The 17,857-nt window shown below is 52.6% G+C and overlaps 8 protein-coding genes across 8 annotated transcripts; 3 read left to right on the top strand and 5 right to left on the bottom strand.

The window, feature by feature from the left end:
• Positions 1 to 374: 374 nt before the first annotated feature.
• QC764_0064070 (uncharacterized protein) lies at positions 375 to 919 on the bottom strand (the record flags this gene model as incomplete). Its single annotated transcript, XM_062940547.1, has 4 exons — positions 375 to 383; positions 529 to 621; positions 682 to 720; positions 854 to 919. 4 exons carry the CDS (start codon positions 917 to 919, stop codon positions 375 to 377), a joined length of 207 nt encoding a protein of 68 aa, XP_062800260.1.
• Positions 920 to 964: 45 nt separating this feature from the next.
• Positions 965 to 2,939, bottom strand: QC764_0064060 (uncharacterized protein; the record flags this gene model as incomplete). Its single annotated transcript, XM_062940546.1, has 3 exons — positions 2,751 to 2,939; positions 2,196 to 2,728; positions 965 to 2,135 (listed from the first exon to the last, which is right to left on the bottom strand). The coding sequence occupies exons 2-3, from the start codon at positions 2,483 to 2,485 to the stop codon at positions 965 to 967; spliced, it is 1,461 nt and encodes a 486-aa protein (XP_062800259.1). The 5' UTR covers positions 2,486 to 2,728; positions 2,751 to 2,939.
• Positions 2,940 to 4,096: 1,157 nt separating this feature from the next.
• On the top strand, positions 4,097 to 6,424 carry QC764_409890 (uncharacterized protein; the record flags this gene model as incomplete). Its single annotated transcript, XM_062947272.1, has 1 exon — positions 4,097 to 6,424. The coding sequence occupies one exon, from the start codon at positions 4,097 to 4,099 to the stop codon at positions 6,422 to 6,424; it is 2,328 nt and encodes a 775-aa protein (XP_062800258.1).
• Positions 6,380 to 7,099, bottom strand: QC764_409900 (uncharacterized protein; the record flags this gene model as incomplete). The annotated part of the gene is made up of 2 exons (XM_062947273.1): positions 6,380 to 6,730; positions 6,792 to 7,099. The coding sequence occupies 2 exons, from the start codon at positions 7,097 to 7,099 to the stop codon at positions 6,655 to 6,657; spliced, it is 384 nt and encodes a 127-aa protein (XP_062800257.1). The 3' UTR covers positions 6,380 to 6,654.
• A 1,618-nt stretch (positions 7,100 to 8,717) lies between these two features.
• Positions 8,718 to 11,670, bottom strand: QC764_0064030 (uncharacterized protein; the record flags this gene model as incomplete). The annotated part of the gene is made up of 2 exons (XM_062940545.1): positions 8,718 to 8,964; positions 9,029 to 11,670. The coding sequence occupies 2 exons, from the start codon at positions 11,668 to 11,670 to the stop codon at positions 8,718 to 8,720; spliced, it is 2,889 nt and encodes a 962-aa protein (XP_062800256.1).
• Positions 11,671 to 13,573: 1,903 nt separating this feature from the next.
• Positions 13,574 to 13,876, top strand: QC764_0064020 (uncharacterized protein; the record flags this gene model as incomplete). Its single annotated transcript, XM_062940544.1, has 1 exon — positions 13,574 to 13,876. One exon carries the CDS (start codon positions 13,574 to 13,576, stop codon positions 13,874 to 13,876), a length of 303 nt encoding a protein of 100 aa, XP_062800255.1.
• A 416-nt stretch (positions 13,877 to 14,292) lies between these two features.
• UBC6 (Ubiquitin-conjugating enzyme E2 6) lies at positions 14,293 to 15,806 on the bottom strand. Its single transcript, XM_062947274.1, has 3 exons — positions 15,533 to 15,806; positions 15,370 to 15,449; positions 14,293 to 15,308 (listed from the first exon to the last, which is right to left on the bottom strand). Exons 1-3 carry the CDS (start codon positions 15,557 to 15,559, stop codon positions 14,615 to 14,617), a joined length of 801 nt encoding a protein of 266 aa, XP_062800254.1. The 5' UTR covers positions 15,560 to 15,806; the 3' UTR covers positions 14,293 to 14,614.
• On the top strand, positions 15,746 to 17,846 carry QC764_409930 (uncharacterized protein). The gene is made up of 4 exons (XM_062947275.1): positions 15,746 to 16,006; positions 16,099 to 16,146; positions 16,227 to 16,413; positions 16,473 to 17,846. Exons 1-4 carry the CDS (start codon positions 15,974 to 15,976, stop codon positions 17,711 to 17,713), a joined length of 1,509 nt encoding a protein of 502 aa, XP_062800253.1. The 5' UTR covers positions 15,746 to 15,973; the 3' UTR covers positions 17,714 to 17,846.
• The last annotated feature ends 11 nt before the right edge of the window (positions 17,847 to 17,857 follow it).

The raw sequence follows: 17,857 nt of genomic DNA, 5'->3' as shown, positions 1-17,857 counted from the left end.
GGTCGCGCTGGTAGGGTATCATTTGATCATCAATCATACAGAGCTGAGATAAATACAGTTGAAAGTCGTCAAGCGACCTGCTTTCCCTTGTGTTCTCTTGTGGCCTCCAAATACAAGTACCGATTGTACCAAGAAACCATATCGTTTCAGACAATGATATGGAAAAGAAAGGGAAGAGCGGAGTTGTGGGACTGGGAAGGCCAGTTAGGTCCGAACAAAAGAGGAATCTAATCTGATGACCGGGCTGTTGTTAGGTATGGACCCGGGAGGGGAGTGTTTCCAATACTAGAAGGTTCAAAACATCTGGGCGTAGAATAGAAGCCCAAGAAAGCTCGCAAACTCTCAGTAGAGCTCCCGGAATCGTCTGCTTCGTCCTACACACCCTACAACATTGGTAGTTTAGTAAAGTTACTCCAACAGGTCAAGATGACAGCTTGTGTTCTAGACACTAGAGAAAGGCTTACAATCACACTGGAAGAAATAGTTAATTATCTGGTCTCAGTCATGGGGAGCCGGAATGGAACTTACAGAAATCATATCAGATCCTTCATTGTGGATGAGGCAGTATCCACCACCGCATCTTGTGCACATCCGCTGTGTGCTTTCAATGCAGTCTTTGCACTAGCTGGGTGTCAGTTGAAGAACCTCTGGAAATAAGCCTTACATCAAAGGTCAGCCTACGTTCATGCCACATTCCCAACAACTCTTCAGGACCGGGGGCTGTTGAAAAACAGTCAGTAACTGCAAATCAGGGTGCGTTCTGCGTGCATCACTGGTCAAGACAACACAACAACAATAACAACAATAACAACAACGGGGACAACAAAAGCGCAAAGCCCAAAGGGACATGGACCTTTTTGTACAACGTCTCCGCATACTCATGGGATCTTTGGATGGCAGGGCTCGCTCCGCAGTGCATCGCATCTGGGTCCAGCTAGAATGCTCGACAGCCAGCTCTCTGGCTTTATGCAGGCTGCTCGCTGCCGGCAGTCACAGAAGCGGTCGAGGAACGGCAGAGCGAGCACTTTCCATCGGCGCAAAACCCGTCCAGTATCATGGGCCCCGAGTCTCTGTTGTCGTTCTCTCCGGTAATGGTGGGGGGGTTGCTTACATGGTCCCCTGAATTCAATCCAGCATGGCCACTGGATGATCCTGCAAACGCCCCGACATAGCACGTCTCGCACCACCATTTGTTGCACCCGGCGCAGTACCTGTCTCTAATGCAGTCAAAACAGCGTGGGATGAAGCGCGCCTTGTTCTGGTTTCCCTTTCTCAGGTAGGAAAGTCGGTGCCGGACCGCCTGGCCAGTCGGACACATTGCAGCGCTCAGGGTCGAAGAATGCATCGGAGGCGGGGGCAGCAGCGGGAACCTCCCAATGTCGGCCATGGAAGTATGACTAGACCTTCTTCCCTCAGTATCTCTTTCTTCTGGATAGATGTCTTCTCCCCACACTGTAAAACCTTCGGGTGCAGAGCCACATCCCTCACAGCCACCGAGACTGTGAGTGGCCACGTTGAAGTGAGGGATCAATGCAGATGATGGGGAGCCCGCGGCTTTCAGAACATCGAGGTTAACCTTGCCCCATGCCAGCGAGTTGATATGCCTGGGGCTGGTGCAAAGAACTGAATCAAATGCAATCATGCCATCGCAGGCCACAAGCGTAGAGGCCCAGTCAGGGTTGATCCGACACGGAAACTGGCTGCCACGGCGAGAATACCACGCCTCAAGTTCCTCAATGAGAGAAGTCGTCAGTGTTTGTTGGCTTCGCGTGTTCCAGGCTGCTGCTACCGCGGCCGGACTGGTAGGTGAAGGGCTCCGGGAGCTCTCCTGAGGAGGAGCCGCCTCAGGTACCGGATCCTTCGGACCAAACACATAGAGACCCTTGAGCCGTGGTGTGCCCTCAGGTCTGGACTCTCGGCACGCATATTGCAGTGTCTTTTGGAGCTTTCGTTCATTCAGATTCTTGACATCGCGGATCGATAGAATGCGAACCGAAAATGCCGGATCAATGAGGATGTCGTGGATGAGCTCGGCAGTGACAGAAAGACCATCAAGGGTCAAAACCTGCACATCCCGAAGGATGTCATGCCGTCGGAGGTTGGAGAAGATGCCTCTCAGAGGTCTCGAATAGAAACTGGCAGGGGAACATGAGGTCAGCCTCCTGTCGGACCATGCACGGAGATAACAGACTCACTCGTCCTCAGTCAAGGTTTCGTCAAGCTGAACATTGCGCCAGGTCTGGCCACCCCGGTCAATAGCATCACTGTCAAACTGGGCTGTCTTGACGTTGCCCAAATCCAGGCGGCGGAAGACTTGCGGGGTATGGTAGATCAGGAAACGAAATGCGCGCGATGTGGCAGCCAGATTCAAGACATCGTAGCAGGACAGGTACGGAGCTGTTTGGGAAAGGACTAGGGAATTGGCAAGCAGTTGAAGTAGTGCGGTTTCTTGAATCTCTGAAGGTAGAACTTGGTCTCTGGCCATCGTAGGCTTGAAAGCTTGTCGTCGAGTTGGTTTGGTAAGAAGGATAGGAAGGTTTACGAGGATGGAGCTAGGGGGAAGGGATCAAGTCAGCAAAGCGCGGGGTCAGCCTGTAGATAATTATATAGCTGACGACTTGACAGGATGGGACGATTAAGTCCGGAAGTCTGGATCGCACAAGCGAAGCTGTCAAGGCGGTCGCAAATCAGGAAGTCGAGAGGAGGTCGGTCGATCATCGAAGCCAAGGTGCAAGGGTGCTCAAGCAAAGGTGCAAGGGTGCTCAAGCAAAGGTGCAAGGGTCCATGCCAGGAGGGCTGGGCGGTTCGAGCGTCAAACACCCATGTCGATATTAACCTTAATCGTGGAATGTAATTGTTCAACATCAAACGATCTGCGCCAGATTGCGCCCAAGATCTTGGTTGGCCTTCCAGGTTCTCAAAGACACGTTAAAGGGCATCCATCATCTGCCAGCTGGCAGAATGGCCGTCCCAAGATCAAACCCCTATCCTCTTACCTCTTACCAGGCGTGGAGCTGGCCGAGACACTGTTTGAACGGGCCGAAGAGGTTGTTGCAGAAAGTCGCAGATGGGTTGCATGGATGCGAGTGATTAGCCGGCTTTAGCGTTGGGGTTCACGGGGGTTCTGGGGACCTTGAACATAATCCCCCCAACACACAGCGGGGTGTCCCCCCTCACGCTGACCACATTCTTTGCCCAAACAGAGTGATTTCCCCTCCTCGTCCCACGCCCAGTCTCGCCCGTCTGGAGAACGACGTCGGGTCGCACTGCCTTAGCTCGCTGTGGCCTCGCTGTGGCAAGCGGCACGAATCGTTGGTTTGTGGAGGGGAAACAAGAGGTCAACTGAGCAGGGCAGCAACGAAACACCATCCAGCTGTGGGACACGTGTATACCTGTTGAGGTGTTGAGCTGTCCTCTCTGTTCCTTATCTTATCGCAGCTCCAAGTTCCAGCTTGTCATCTCACGGAGATCTGGCCAAGTGCTCCATGCAGCAAATCCGGTGGATCTGCCATTCATTGGGCCATTCGGCATCTCCAAAAGAGGCCTGGTGCTGTTCTCGACCGCGGGGGTTTCCCCACAATCCTTCTTCGAGGTGGGATTGGCTGAACAGGGGCCAAAGGCAACCGCAGACAGCGCGTTTAGGAAAGTTGTGCACGGAGCTGACGGCTCCCGAGAGAGAGCTGAGTTTGCACTAGGGGCTTCAGGACTGCTTCCACGCTGTCCAAATGTGCTGATAAGGTAGGAACACCACCCGTAAGTTCCGCCGTAGCTTCATGTTATGGAAACCTCAGGCATAAACATGGTACCCCACGCGCTGGGTCTCGCTCGGGGCCCAGGCCGTTTTAGTGGGGGGGCGTTGCCAGCAGGCATCAGCTATCAGCTGGCTGATGACGATGTCCGGTGATGGAATCTGCAAGAAACCGCTGACTGATTGTCGAAGGCTTTTTTGTGAGGTGATACCATCAACGTCAACAGCTTTTCCGCCATTGAAACACGTTCGTTTCCCTTTTTTGTTTCACGATATACCGTACACAATATCAAACCCAACCGCCATTCTCGATTTCTTTGGCGCTTTCCAGTTCATCGCGCTCCCAACATGACATTCAAGCCAGAGCAGCTGAATTGGTCGGCATCTCTACGCATCGCTCATCCATCCCCATCCGCCTCCAAGGGTTTGCAGGGCGATAAGATCCTGCTTCCGCAGTCGGCTCTTGAACAGCTTCTGGCAAGAGCCCCTTCGACCTTCACATCGTCGACGTCGCACACTTTTACTGCCTTCGATCCTTTCAACCCCTATGCCGTATCCGATGCCAGACGAGAACGTGCGCAGTATCGCGAGACTAGCCAGCAATTACCTCACCCGTTGATGTTTCAACTGGTGAACCAGAAGAATGGAAATTCTGTTTACGCTGGTATCCGAGAGTTTTCGGCAAACGAAGGCGAGGTCGCCCTCAGCCCCTACCTGATCGACGCACTTGGAATACAGCACGAAGACATACAGCAAGAGCCAATGTTCGAAGACGAAGTGGTGGGCCTTACGGACGATGAACCCACCAAGACAGAAGGGCTGAGAATAAGTGTCAAAGCTAGGCAGCTCCCGAAAGGCACATACGTTAGGCTACGACCGCTTGAGGCTGGTTACAATCCTGATGACTGGAAATCCCTCCTTGAAAGACAGCTCCGCGCAAACTTTACCACACTCACAAAGGACTCAATTCTGTCGGTTCATGGAGTGAAGGGAGAGGAGTTTCGGTTCCTGGTCGACAAGCTCTTGCCGGAAGGAAGTGGAATCTGTGTTGTGGACACCGATTTGGAAGTTGATATTGAACCCCTAAACGAAGAACAGGCTCGCGAAACCTTGCGTCATATCGCTGCCCAGTCACAGCGTGCGCCAGGAACGGATGCTGGTACTTCAATCGGTCACACGATAGACATTTGGAAACAGGTTGATGGTCAGGTTCTAGATGGAGACTATGCCGATTACGACTTACCATCCTGGGACAAATCTCGCCCGGTCGCCATCGAGTTGACAATACATGGCGACCACGAGGTCGACCTTTTTGTTAGCCCCAAGTCTAACCGTCAACGAGCATTACCCAGGGATACAGAGCACGTCTTTGGCGACTTCTCTTCGCCGAAAGATGGCCTGAAGCGCATCGTCATTCAGCCTACCAATGCTGAGCTTGAGGGGGCAGAAGCTTTACTTGTTTCCGTTCACGGGTTCTGCCTTCCAGGCAAGGATGCGGTGGGATCAGTCCCAGCAAAATACACTCTACGTGCAAAAGCTGTTGACGCACAAGGCTCTGTGACAGCTCCCATCGACCTGAGCAGCTCAGCACCCAAGTCCACAACGGAAGAACAGTGCAGAAACTGCCATCAGATGGTACCCAAGCAAACAATTGTGCTCCATGAGAACTTCTGCTTGAGAAACAACATTGTCTGCTCTCAGTGCAAGAACGTGTTCCAGAAGAAGTCGGCCGAATGGGAAGCTCACTGGCATTGCCCCGTGCATCCAGAGGCCTATGGCTCAAGCATGCTGAGCAGGTCGAAACATGACTACGTCCAGCACACTGCGCATACATGCACTGCCTGCGGCCCATCGTCTCCTTTCACCTTCCCCTCGTTACCAGAGCTGGCCCGCCATGCCACCACTAACTGCCCCCACAAACTTATACTCTGTCAGTTTTGCCACCTCGAGGTTCCTCAAGAGGGCGATCCGCTCGATCCGTCTTCAGAAGCGGAGACAGTACTGTCGGGTTTGACAGCTCACGAGAGAGCTGATGGCGGGCGCACAACCGACTGCCATCTTTGTGGCTCCATCGTCCGTCTCCGAGACATGGCTGCCCATGTGGCTCATCACGAACTTGACAAGGCCCAGAAGCCAAAGCCAGAGTTGTGCAGGGGTGAGCTTTGTGGTCGCACACTCCACGGCATTGGACCTCGAGGCCAAGTCAATGGTGGGACTCAGATGGGTCAAGGGCCTGGAAACAGTCTGGGGCTTTGCAGTCTGTGCTTTGCGCCACTCTATGTCAACATGCACGACCCAGAAGGAAAATCGTTATGCCGCCGGATTGAGAGACGCTACCTCGCCCAGCTCACGGCAGGTTGCGGAAAGAAATGGTGCCAGAACGAGTGGTGCAAAACAGGCCGGGCAAACCGTGGGCTGGAAGCACTGGGCACCAGTGTTTCGACTGCGCTACCGTTGGTGAAACCGCTTCTCGAGGCGATCACTGACCACAGTCAACGCATGCACTTCTGTGTCGATGAGGCATCGCAACGTCGGAAAAAAAAGGCCGAGATTCTTGCTGCTGAGGGCGTATGGGATCTCGAATGGTGCATAGCTGCCATGGAGGCAGAGGGTGGGAATCTAAGCAAGGCACGGGGTTGGCTAGCAGACTGGGCGCCAACAAAGGTTCCTAAATAATGGTATATTGACCAGAAGACATACAGGATTTAATAGCATTTCGATAGGGGCAATCGGTATACAGGAATGACGAACGGATGATACCCAAATACATAGAGCTTGCTTCACAGCAATGATACCACATTGCAGGAGTTGGAGGAAATAATACAAGATCAAGTACTCTTCATTCTCGGCCTTTTCCCTCCTTCGATCCCTGGTTGATATTACTACTTCTTTATCGAAAGCTCGTTCTAGCAATTGGCCGGGTGATCAACAGTTCCATCTTCCTCATCAGGCGCTGCTGAGGGCTCGTGGAGCTTAGTGGGACTGGAGCAAGCATTATGTTAGCTTCCATCTCAACTTTGTGCAAGACACTGGCTTGGCTCACGCAGCAGCTGCAGCTGTCACAGGAGGTGCAGGAGCACGAGGTACAATTGCACTGGGAAGGCATGTTGTAGGAGTGTGGTTGACGGTTGTCGACTGATGGTCTCGTGTGTATCTTTGTGGTTTTGGTAATTGATAATGAGCTGGTGTGTATACCGAAAGAGGTCTGAGTGGGAAAGGATAGGATGGAGGGAAGCTGGAGGAATTCCAGAGCTTTATACACAAGCCCATCCCCCAACTTGAGGCTGTCGGCCCCCTCTTCTCCAGACTCCCGAACCAACTTCCCGACTCATCCTCAACCGCACCGATCATGATATGCAAGAGCTTCTAGCCAACCTCGGTTCCAATCAAGTGGCGTCCATGTTACGACTTTGTCCAAGACAACCAAGGGTTGTCTGCAGCTCTTTCCTACACAGTCGCAACTCAGGAGCCAATGACTTGTGCTGCTCACATATCACATCAATATCACGGCATGACCCCATCAATCCTCAACGCGGCCAGCTCAGTGGCCGCTCCTCGCCGGTTACAACCCCAAAGCCGGGCTAGGAAGCAATCAGCATCAGAATCTGGTCCTTTAACGAGATCATGCATGCACTCCCACATATTCGGGCATTGGCAAGGAAGAAGGAATAGCTGATTCGATAGCTTGTGTTCGTCACCTGGACATGAACGGAGCCTTATCATTCCGATATCACATATCACCAAACATCTGCCGTCGTCCAGACGAGACACTGCATGACAACAGATCACCGGTACGGCCTTAGATAGAAGGTGAAAGCGGGACAGCATATGCAATGCAAGTTCGAAAGGGCGTCGAGGGTAGATAAACTCGGCCCTGAGGAACGCTTGCGGGAACCAATCCGCACCCATACGATCATCCAAGATGGTGTGGCATATTTGATGGCCTGGTGTGAGTGGTCGTCTGCCTGCCTGTTCTGTGTAACACGGCTCGGTGTCCCGTTGCTTGGCTTCGTGCGTCTGGGGCGGGCACCAACCGGCAGCCGAGCCACGGGCCGCGCACTTCGGCATCTCTCTTGCCTTCCGGGTCGGGCAGAGAAAAGAGGGCTGGTTCTATCCCCTCTTCTGGCAGGTGTTTCGTACCGCTGATGCCGCCGTGGGGGAAATGGGGTCATCTGATAGTTAACGCTCCATTCACGCCTCGGTCTCGCTTCCTGTCAGAAGCGGGCGTTGAGGGGCAACCGGGTAGACCGCAAGTGGCGTCAATGTTTGCCCTTCTCCCTCTTCCTCTTCTGACTCCTGACCCGCTAGACTCGAGATGGGTGGTGTCACAACGGATGCTCCAAACTCCTTGCCGGACGCCATCCTTCCTATCTCATGCAGCCGGGCTTGTTCTGCTTCTAGCCTCCCCCCCTCCTATCTCGTCCTGCCTGCCTTTTCAACCACTCTTCTCCTTTGTGCTTCCCATACGTCACGGTAGATCGAACTGTGCTGCCCATGGATGGCCAATAGGGGCACAAAGCTTATAGTTCCGGCAACACAAAATATCACCTTACACTACCTGGCTACCTACCACTCATATTTCCGGGGTTGGGGGGGCACAGCCCATTGTATGTGCTTGTCTCGAAAGACATTCGAGATGCGCCACACTGTAACCGAAACCGGGCAGTTCTTGGCATCTCCGATGCTCGACATGTGTTTGCCACCATCTTCAACCCCATGGGGACACTGTTGTTGCACTCAGAGGTAGCAACAGGGAGAGGGCACCAGCAGCGAGCCAATACCTGAGCCAGGGTACCGCATCCACACTCATGACTGGCCACATCTCTCTGCCTTGCACAATATATCCTGAGCATGCACCGGTAAGTCTTCCTATTAGAACTGTTGGCCGCCATTTCCGCCGAATTCTTGGGCATCTCGTGTTCCTCGCTTTTGGGGTCTTAAGGTTGCCGAGGTTCACCAACAGGTCAATTTACTCAAGCGGATACGAAGGCCGCTTTCGAGAGTGTGTATAGCAACCGGTGAAGAAAATCGTGTCACATGCAGATAACTCAATGTGCCAATATAGTTCTTCCACAGCTCTTTCGATGTTGACACCCGCCTCATGCCAGAGGATGCCGTCAACCGGGGAATACGGCGTCTCTTGTGAAACATTTCGAAGCTGATACATCATATTCTCCCCATAATCAGTCGCGGGCGAGGCCGATGATTCGCGGGGGCTACAGAATTGCCAGCCAAGGTGGACATTGAAGAGAATCAACTCACTGCCCTTGTCCAACAAACGTCCATTCCAGCTCTCGAACCTTTATCCCCTCCAGTTGCACCGTCACAATTTCCCCCGGGACGACATCAAAACCATTATCCCTCAGTGTAACTCCCTCTTTTTCCGAGAACACAAATCCCTTCACTGGCTTCGTTGTCCGGATCGTCACTTCGTTTTCTGCCGGGTACTCCAGGCGAAGCCCCCTCTCACTCAAGTCCAAGTACTTGATAGGGTCTGGCCAGGAACAATCGCTGCTTACTTTCTCGTTGTTGATCCAGAGTGAAACGTAGATCACGATTGGTTCCTCCTGCTTCCCTTCCCAGTTGAGTTCCGAACTCAGCGAAACGTCAGTAACCCCGTTCGGCTTAATTGATACTGTTTTTGATTCAGGGATATCAAATAAGATATCCTTCCCAGTAGCAACTGATATGAACCTGGTCCTCACTGTTGCCTCTATATCTTCCTTGTTCGGGTGAGTAGTTCCATCAGACGACACCCACACATCATACACCACTTTTTTGGTCGACAAGGTCGGATCAACATGACCAGTGTGTTTCTTCCACAAATTATCCGCTGGTCTCATTGTCCAATCCCAAAATGCCCTGCTCACTCCCACTGCAATAGGAGCCAACGCGCGCTTCATGGCGTACCAAGCTGGCTTTTTGATACCATAGTAATCCACCACGGCCCATGAAATTGTTGGCCAGCAATCATTCAACTGCCAAACAAGAACTCCCCCGCATTTTCTCCCATTGCCTCCTTGTGTCTGCCAAGCTCTTCTCCAGGACTTGTACGCCGTAGCCATGGAGTCGGCTTGCAAGATTTGCGTGAGGTGGATAAACCCCTTGATATCATAAACGAGCCGATAGTTCTCGCCAAGATACGCCATAAGTCTCCTTTCGTAACCGATGGCCTTGTTGTGAAAGTCTAGCGTCTTGCTCCCTGGATAGAGTTCCTTGGGGTCGGTAACGAATCTCTGCACCGTCTCAAAGTGAGGATAGGCCTCCATCCCAAACTCACTGACAAACCTCCCGCCCATTTCGGGTAGGCACTGAAATGGTTTTGCCTCGCCGTGCCAAAGGTTCCACTGGTGTATGTCTCCCACGGTAGGATCTACTTCCAAAGTGGTTGAAGCACCGGTTCCAAAGGGACTGCATGGGTGGTATAGAAGAGTGTTTGGACAGGGTGACTCCTCCCTGATGATCCGGGGTAAGAGCTCTTCGTAAATGTATCTTGCCGGGAATGAGCTCTTTAACCAGGATTCTGGGTCGTTGTCTGAACGATTGTTGTCGAGCTGGTATCGCTCTTGAATTTGATAGTCTTCGTTGCTGCCGCACCACAGCACAATCGAAGGGTGGCTTCGGAGACGTGTAACATTTTGTCTTGTTTCCATCTCGATTGACATCAAGAATTCGGGGTACGTCGGGTAGGAGGCGCACGCAAACATGAAATCCTGCCAAACAAGGATTCCCAACTCGTCACAGGCGTCATAAAATGCATCGTGTTCGTACACACCTCCTCCCCAAACTCGGATCATGTTTTGATTACCGTCCGCAACCGCATTTTGTAGCCAATTCCTGTACCGATCGGGGGTAACTTGTGACAGGAAGGAGTCGGCAGGAATCCAGTTCGAGCCAGCAGCGAACACATCGATGTCATTGACCCGAAAGTAAAACGAATGTCCATACCCATCCCGCTCCTGGACCAACTCTGCCTTGCGGAACCCGACTCTTTGATTATGCTCTGCCAGAACCGTCCCGCCTTCGGCATCGAAAATCCTCACTCGCACGTCGTACAAATTCTGACCGCCGTACCCTTTCGGCCACCACAGCTTTGCACCTTCCAACCTGACCATCGATGCTGAATATTCCCACGTCTCAGGATGCTCCCCATTCTTGATCAACTTCCCCTGTTCTCCTGTGAAAGCAACCATTGTTCTCCCCTGAAAGTCAACTTCCACCTCTGCCCACCCTGCCCGCCCAACAATCCCAACCCACAACCCAATCTCCACCTCCGGCTCCTCTCCGCCCTCGCTCAAATCAACATTATATTTCACCGCCACCTCCCCAATCCTACTCTCATACACCTCTATTCTGACCGGCCTCCAAAGCCCATACGTCATGAGTGTCGGCCCCCAATCCCATCCCCAGTGGTACTGAGCCTTCCTCACCGGGCCCCTGCTCACTTCGGTCTGGTGCACAATAAACTCATGCTCCGGATGGTCCTTCACCAACTGCAGACCCCTCTCCCGTGCATTATCAAAGGTAATCTCCAAGATGTTCTCTTCTTCCCCGGCGACAAAATCGTTAATATTCACCCTCCAACAAACAAACATGTTGTCTGTCTGTTTGATTACCCGGCCATTCAGGGTGATTGTCGCGAAAGTGTCCAGGCCTTCAAAGACAAGGTCGATGACGGCATCGGGGTTGTGGGCGGGGGTGGGGAAAGTGAGGCGGTAAATCCATGTCTGGTCGGCTACCCAGGAGGTGGCGAGTTCGTTTAGGTCGAGGAAGGGGTGAGGGAGGAGGGAGGAGTTGATGAGTTCGGTGTGGATGTCTGAGGGGAGGTGGGGGACGGGATGCCATTTTGTGGGGGGGTCGCCCAGGCGGTGAAATTGCCAGTTGGTGGTGAGGAGGTGGGTGGTGTGTGGTTGGGGAGGCATTTTTGTTGAAGGGGTTTGGAGGTGGTGAAAAATGGTTGGTGGCTGTGAGTAAGGTAAGAGTGATGTTTTGATACATATGTATGATGGTGGTGGTGGTGCCCAATCATGATGAAAATGGGAAATTTACCCGGTTGCGGTTATGTTTATCCAACAGTATGGGTCGCTCTTCCAGTTTGAGCAGTTGTGTGCTGGGAAGGTGCGATTAGTTATTTCCGTGCCATGAGGCCTCCTCGGTTGCCCAAAACACAGTATGCCTTCCTTCCCGACAACCTCAACATTTTTGCATTGCTTGGTACCAAATCCTCAATCATTTTCATTTTATCATTTTCCCCTTCAACAATGCCACCACCATCAACAGAGTCAACAGCTTGCCTTGATCAACCTAGAACAAGATGGGTTGAGAACCACTTGACCCCCCGCTCAGGAGCCGTAAGCCTGTGCCCTTCTTCGTATATCGTAGCTATCACGCTCACCAAATATCAAGACTTGTCCCGGCTCTTCCCGGGTACTAATGGCAATTTCTACCTCAAAGCATCTCGCTCAGGTTGACGGTGTGCTACGATACAGGGGCCTCGATCTGCGACGTAGAAAATGTCATCTGGCGTTCTGTGACGAGAAAAACGCCGGAGATGTGATCCGGGCCATGTACCATGCTGCAAGATAGTTGCTAAACTTGATACCGCAGCATATACCAAGACCGCTTGACCACTTTCGATATAGGTGGGGTGGTGGAAGAAGATGGAGTGCAGTCAGCGAGTGGACGCCGATCACCGACAAAAATACCCAGCAAAGCCCGGCTTATTCCGGTTATCCTCTCACTTCATCGGAGAACGAGAGGTAGACAGCCTTCAGCCATAACCGGCACGTTTGGATCTCAGAACATCCGATAAGATGGCACATTAGAGCAATGGGGCACAATGCATGACAGCTGGGCCGTCTGCTTCAAGGAGAGCCTGAGGCAAACCATTGAGCAAGAGAAGAGAGTCCATGGCCGTACCAGCCCTAGGTTCAATACCCTCTGTCAGGCAATCAATGCTCAACGGAGTTGTTGGCCGGCTTCTGGGGCCAATGACGCAAGTCACGCCAGTTCTCGTTTAGGGCAATATATGGGATGACAATGTTAGGAAGTCTCGAGGTCCAAATGGAAGAGTAATCCTATTGAATGCACTCCTTTATGGGCACCGGCCGAGTGTATGTCCCGTACCCTCTTCTGTTGTGAAATGTCCATGTTGACTGCTCATTTCAGACGAGTGGGCTCCGTGGTGGGGCCGATAGCACAATCAATAGAGATTATATTACAGAGTATATTTCTCGTTCGCTCTATTATTATTCCAGGCCCAGAAGAAGTTAGGAACTCCGGGTGCGACAATATTACGTGTAAGCCAGGTGCTTTATGTCCGGGATGGGCTTAGTTTGGCTAACACCTCTAATGATAAGACAGTTCCTGCTCCACAGGTCAGCCTATTTGAGGGACGACCTGCGGTGGAGAAATAATAAGCTGCTCTTTACAAATCAACTTGGGAATTAGTTGCTAAATGCTGTTCGCAGGGCTATTGAGTATATGAGATACCTCTACAGGAATGCCTGAGTCAATAGATATGGTACATCATGCCCATGATTTGAAGCATGACTCAGCGGCATTGTCTTGTTGAGCTTCCAGTTGGGCATCGGGGACTGGTGGCCATGTCCAGAAGGCGATAGCAGGAACAAAGATTAGCGAACAGGTGCCTTGTTTGAATCAAACACGAAGTATGAGCGATGGCTTTCAATCTTGTACGAAATGTAAATCTCTGCTTCTCTTGTTTGGAACCCGCATCTATTTTCTCAACGGCGTGGACATTCAATACCCATACCTAGTCACCCACGTATTCAGCCATAAGCAAACATCATCACAACATCAGCCATGGACAGAGTCTTGGGAACCTACATCTCCAGCCGTCTCTATCGGAGACACAACGACCCTAAGGATCCAGCAAAGTACCACCACAATGAGATCTACGGCTGGACCAATCTCAACAATCCCAAACGTAGAGAGGGCGACCCTTGCAAAGAATGCAGGAAATCTACACAGACGCCTTACAAGGAGACCAAGAATACAGAGTTTGTCGGTAGCACAGATCCGGCCAAAAGCCAAGGTCTTTCGCATCATTGGTGGCCAGGAGCTGTCCCCCGAGTGGCTACGCTCTACCAGGGTGAAATGCTGTGACTGCGGCACGAATCACACGCATGGCCTGAACTATCGGGCTTTGCGAATGTTTCCATGTTGATACCCGCTATGGACCACACGATGAAGATGGTTTCAAGGTCAACAGGAAGCTGTGCACATGTGAAAAGGTAAATGAGTGGGGTTTCGAGGTTGGTCCGTACCACCCGCGGGAGGACAAGTCTGGAGGGGTGTTGAGTAGGGTGAAGAACAAGTTGTTCAATTAAAACATCAGAAGTCGTCTTTTCTCCCACTTGCTGCCAGCGTCTTTGTTTGAGTGAAGTTGGGGCCAAGAATCTGGGTAGGACTAGAACTCTTCCTGTTCAACCGATGCTCCACACCTGGTGTTCACTGCTCCACAGGGCTGAACTTCATGTTCCACAGAATGTACCACGTTTGTTTGGAGCGCCAGGTCCTCGGTAGAAAAGAATGGTATGATCTTTAGATACACTACCAACAACTGCCTTACGTATTTGTGTGTTGTTTACTTTGCTGAAAGCCATATTACAAATGAACATACCGCCGAAATGTGCCGAGCAGAAAGCCTAGAAACCCTTCCATTTCCCGCATAGAAGTACAGTTTGAGCAAAGCCTAATGAGAAACATAACTCCTTGGCCCAAGATGAGGAAACCCAGTTAAAAAACATGGTAATCCAGTGTTAAAGAGACCATCCTCCTTGCCTAAATGGCCCTCGCTGCATTCCCGAACCAACATCCAACTCGCCAACCTCTTTGCAAGACTCATGGAGTGCCCTCACCTAGTAGCCGTGCAATCAGAACATAAATAAAGATGATGCCTCCAACCACCAACATCTTGTTGTTGCGAAGCCAACCTTGCCCTGCTTCTCGTTGCTGAATGACAGCATCCACCACCGCATGGGCTTGGTGGCCGCTCCCGGTAGCAATACCGAGCTGGGGCCCACAAGAAGCAGGGTTCGCCTCAACCATCTTCATCCCCGTAGCCGTATCAATCTTGTTTTCTCGCATCCACGCCCAGTTTTCAGCGTCAATTTCTGGCCATTCCGACTTGAACTTGAGACCGCCATCCCCGGCCTTGATGTTGCCTTTACCAGCCTTGCTGTCTCTTTTCAAGTGCGAGCCGCCCCCTGTCGAGTTCCACCACCGAGATCGCGCGGCATACATCCTCCTCTCGGCCTCGGTAGCCGACACCGACCCAGTGGTCATCTCCTCCGATGTCATGAACGAAAGCAGGCCGATCAGAATGGTCGATACCTCCCAGGCCGGATTGAATGATCGTGGGTGGAAATCCGAGATGGAAAGACAGAGACGGCTTGACGGTTGGAACCGGCCGGAGGGGGTGTGCATACGGATCGCTGGTGGGGCAAAGGGGTAGTTGGGAGGGAAAATCAGGGTTCCCCAGTACTGGCCGCCATGGTAGGGGGTGTCCTCAGGACCGGTGATAACATAGTGCCACCTGTAAGAGAAGCTGGTCAGTAGCCGTTCTTGTGTTTGCGCGGGGGAGAGGCGGTTCCTACTCCAGGATATTGGTTTCCGAGGGGTGGGCTTGGATGTACGGAGGTGGGTTTTCAGAGATGCTCTTGTATTCGCGCGTCAACTGGATAAGAGGAACAAGTCAGACATTTCCCCCACGAACGACAGACATGTGGCCAGGCCAGGAGGACCGAGAGAGACACTTACGCGCTTGTGCGCTGCACGACTGGCCATCTGAACGAGGAATGAGGGACGTGGCTGATCGGGCGGGCGGTGACGGTGCGCTGAGAGAGAGACAGTGTAGTTGCTGAAACAGCCCAAACTGTAGAGAGAGGGGGGCGCGCAGAGTGTTGAATGCGCTGGACGTTGGCTGGGGATAAAAGGCCTGTGGCAGCGTGGGTGACGAAATCAAGGTTGGAGGGCGAAGGCAAAGAGAGGGTTGCGGCTGACAGGCCCACCGGTCCCAAAGGTGAATGGAAGGAATCAAAGGAAGTGGGGCCTGCGCCTTCTTACGTCAGCGATGCACCGAAGCCAAGATTAAAGTGGATCCGTTTCGAGCGCCCCATTCCCACGGACCCTTGTCCAATCCAATCCAGGACTCTCACTGAAGAGCTTCCGAAACCAGTGACAGCAAGCCTCACTCACAACATGGGAGCCTCTCTCGGCTCCGGCAGCAGCGGTGTAAGTTTACAAGAGAATGGCATTCTACTGTTTGGCCAGCCGGACTCTGGGACTCTGGATGAAGACTATTAACACACCAATCTCACACATAGGCCGCCGTTCCTTCACAACACCAGGCCTACGATAGCAAATCGAACATGGTACAAGACATTTGCTTTCGGCGCTCTTGGCTGCTTAATTTACTGTCTCAGGGTCACTAACAGCACTCCCTCACGCACAGCTCGATGAGCACCTTCTCACCCCTGCTGCTATCAACTCCATTGAAGTGCACGGCGCCTCAAATACACGCCGGTCTATTCTCGATCATATATTCAAGCCTCTTGTGGAGGGCCCCGAAAACTTATCCTCGACCCTCGGCGAGAGCTTGGAGCGTGTTGGTGCCGCTACCCGGCGGCTCTCCCGTTTTGGTGCGTCTGTGCCTCTTCATCAAGAACTCAGAACCATGCCTAACATGACCTTCACGTAGATATCTTCAAAGAGGACGGTTTCGGGGCATTCATTTCCGAGGCCAACCGGCCTGATGCTCCTCCCAACAGGACAGAGCTGGACATTGCCATTAACGTCAAGGAGAAATCCAGACTGGTATTCACCGCCGGCACCGACTTTGGCAATGCAGAAGGCTCCGCTTACACCAATGGTGTATTCCGAAACATCTTTGGTGGTGCCGAGACTTTGTCCATCAACGCCAGTACCGGCACACGCACCAGATCAGCCTACAACGCCAGCTTCTCCACCCCATTAAACGCCAACCCAGACATACGGCTGGCCTTGGACGCTCTCCGCTCATCAACACAAAAGCCGTGGGCATCCCATGACGAACACCTCACAGGTGGCAGCCTTAAGCTCTCATGGTTGAGCGACAGCAAAGCTACCCACACCGTCACGTACAACGGGGTATGGAGACAGTTGACCGGCCTGGCCCCCAAGGCTTCCCCCACCGTTCGGGCCGACGCAGGTGACTCCGTCAAGTCCTCAATAGGCCACACATACACTCTCGACCGCCGAGACAACCCCATGCTCCCCCAAAGCGGCTATCTCCTCAAGACCACCTCCGAGCTCGCCGGCTGGGGACCCCTAAGCGGTGATGTGGCCTTTGCCAAAACCGAGCTCGAAACGTCCGGTGCTATCCCATTATCCCTCCCCGGCTCGCAGGTCAAATCAGGTGTTTCCATCGGCGGGGGTGTCCGTGTTGGTCTTCTCTACCCCCTAGCATTGGGCTACAACCCTGCCGCTCCAGCTTGTCCAAGCCGCATCAACGACCGGTTCCAACTTGGCGGCCCTGCTGACGTCCGCGGATTCAAGCTCGGCGGTCTCGGCCCCCATGACGGCGCTGATTCCGTCGGTGGTGACGTTTTCGCTGCTGGGAGCGTGAACATGATGTTTCCTCTTCCTCGTCTGGGTGCGGACTCGCCGTTGAGATTCCAGCTCTTTGCCAATGGTGGCCGAATGGTGGCGCTTCAAAAGAGGGTGGCCACAGGGGAAAATGGGCGGGTGTTGGCCATGGAGCCAAAGAAGGTGTTTGAAGGTGTGGCCTCTGCTGTTGGGCAGCTTGGGAACGGGCTGCCGAGTGTGGCTGCTGGGTTTGGGCTGGTGTATGCCCATCCTATGGCAAGATTTGAGCTCAACTTTAGCCTGCCGCTTGTGCTGAGGAGAGAGGAGAAGGGGAGAAAGGGACTGCAGGTTGGTGTTGGAATCAGCTTTCTTTAAGGTCCCGGTTGTAAGGGACGTGTCAGCGTCAAATGGTTGTATTATTAGTTACCGGAAACAAATAAGCACAGTCTTAATTCAGTGACACATTATCATTCCATGAGCACTAAGACTCCTAGCACAAGCACGCAAAGAAAGCAATAT

This window comes from Podospora pseudoanserina, chromosome 4 (assembly GCF_035222485.1).
Source record: "Podospora pseudoanserina strain CBS 124.78 chromosome 4, whole genome shotgun sequence".
Taxonomy (NCBI): Eukaryota; Fungi; Ascomycota; class Sordariomycetes; order Sordariales; family Podosporaceae; genus Podospora; species Podospora pseudoanserina.
Note: the sequence above shows the minus strand (reverse complement) of the source record. Positions and strands in the feature narration are given on the sequence as shown.

Excerpts from the sequence above, each read along its gene's own strand:
- UBC6 (XM_062947274.1), bottom strand. The coding sequence starts at position 15,559 with ATGGCCAGTCGTGCAGCGCACAAGCGC. Across the intron at positions 15,450-15,532 it reads GTCGTGCAGCGCACAAGCGC|TTGACGCGCGAATACAAGAG; the intron begins GTAAGTGTCTCT and ends CCTCTTATCCAG. Across the intron at positions 15,309-15,369 it reads TCGGAAACCAATATCCTGGA|GTGGCACTATGTTATCACCG; the intron begins GTAGGAACCGCC and ends CTTCTCTTACAG.
- QC764_409930 (XM_062947275.1), top strand. The coding sequence starts at position 15,974 with ATGGGAGCCTCTCTCGGCTCCGGCAGCAGCGGT. Across the intron at positions 16,007-16,098 it reads TCGGCTCCGGCAGCAGCGGT|GCCGCCGTTCCTTCACAACA; the intron begins GTAAGTTTACAA and ends TCTCACACATAG. Across the intron at positions 16,414-16,472 it reads CCGGCGGCTCTCCCGTTTTG|ATATCTTCAAAGAGGACGGT; the intron begins GTGCGTCTGTGC and ends ACCTTCACGTAG.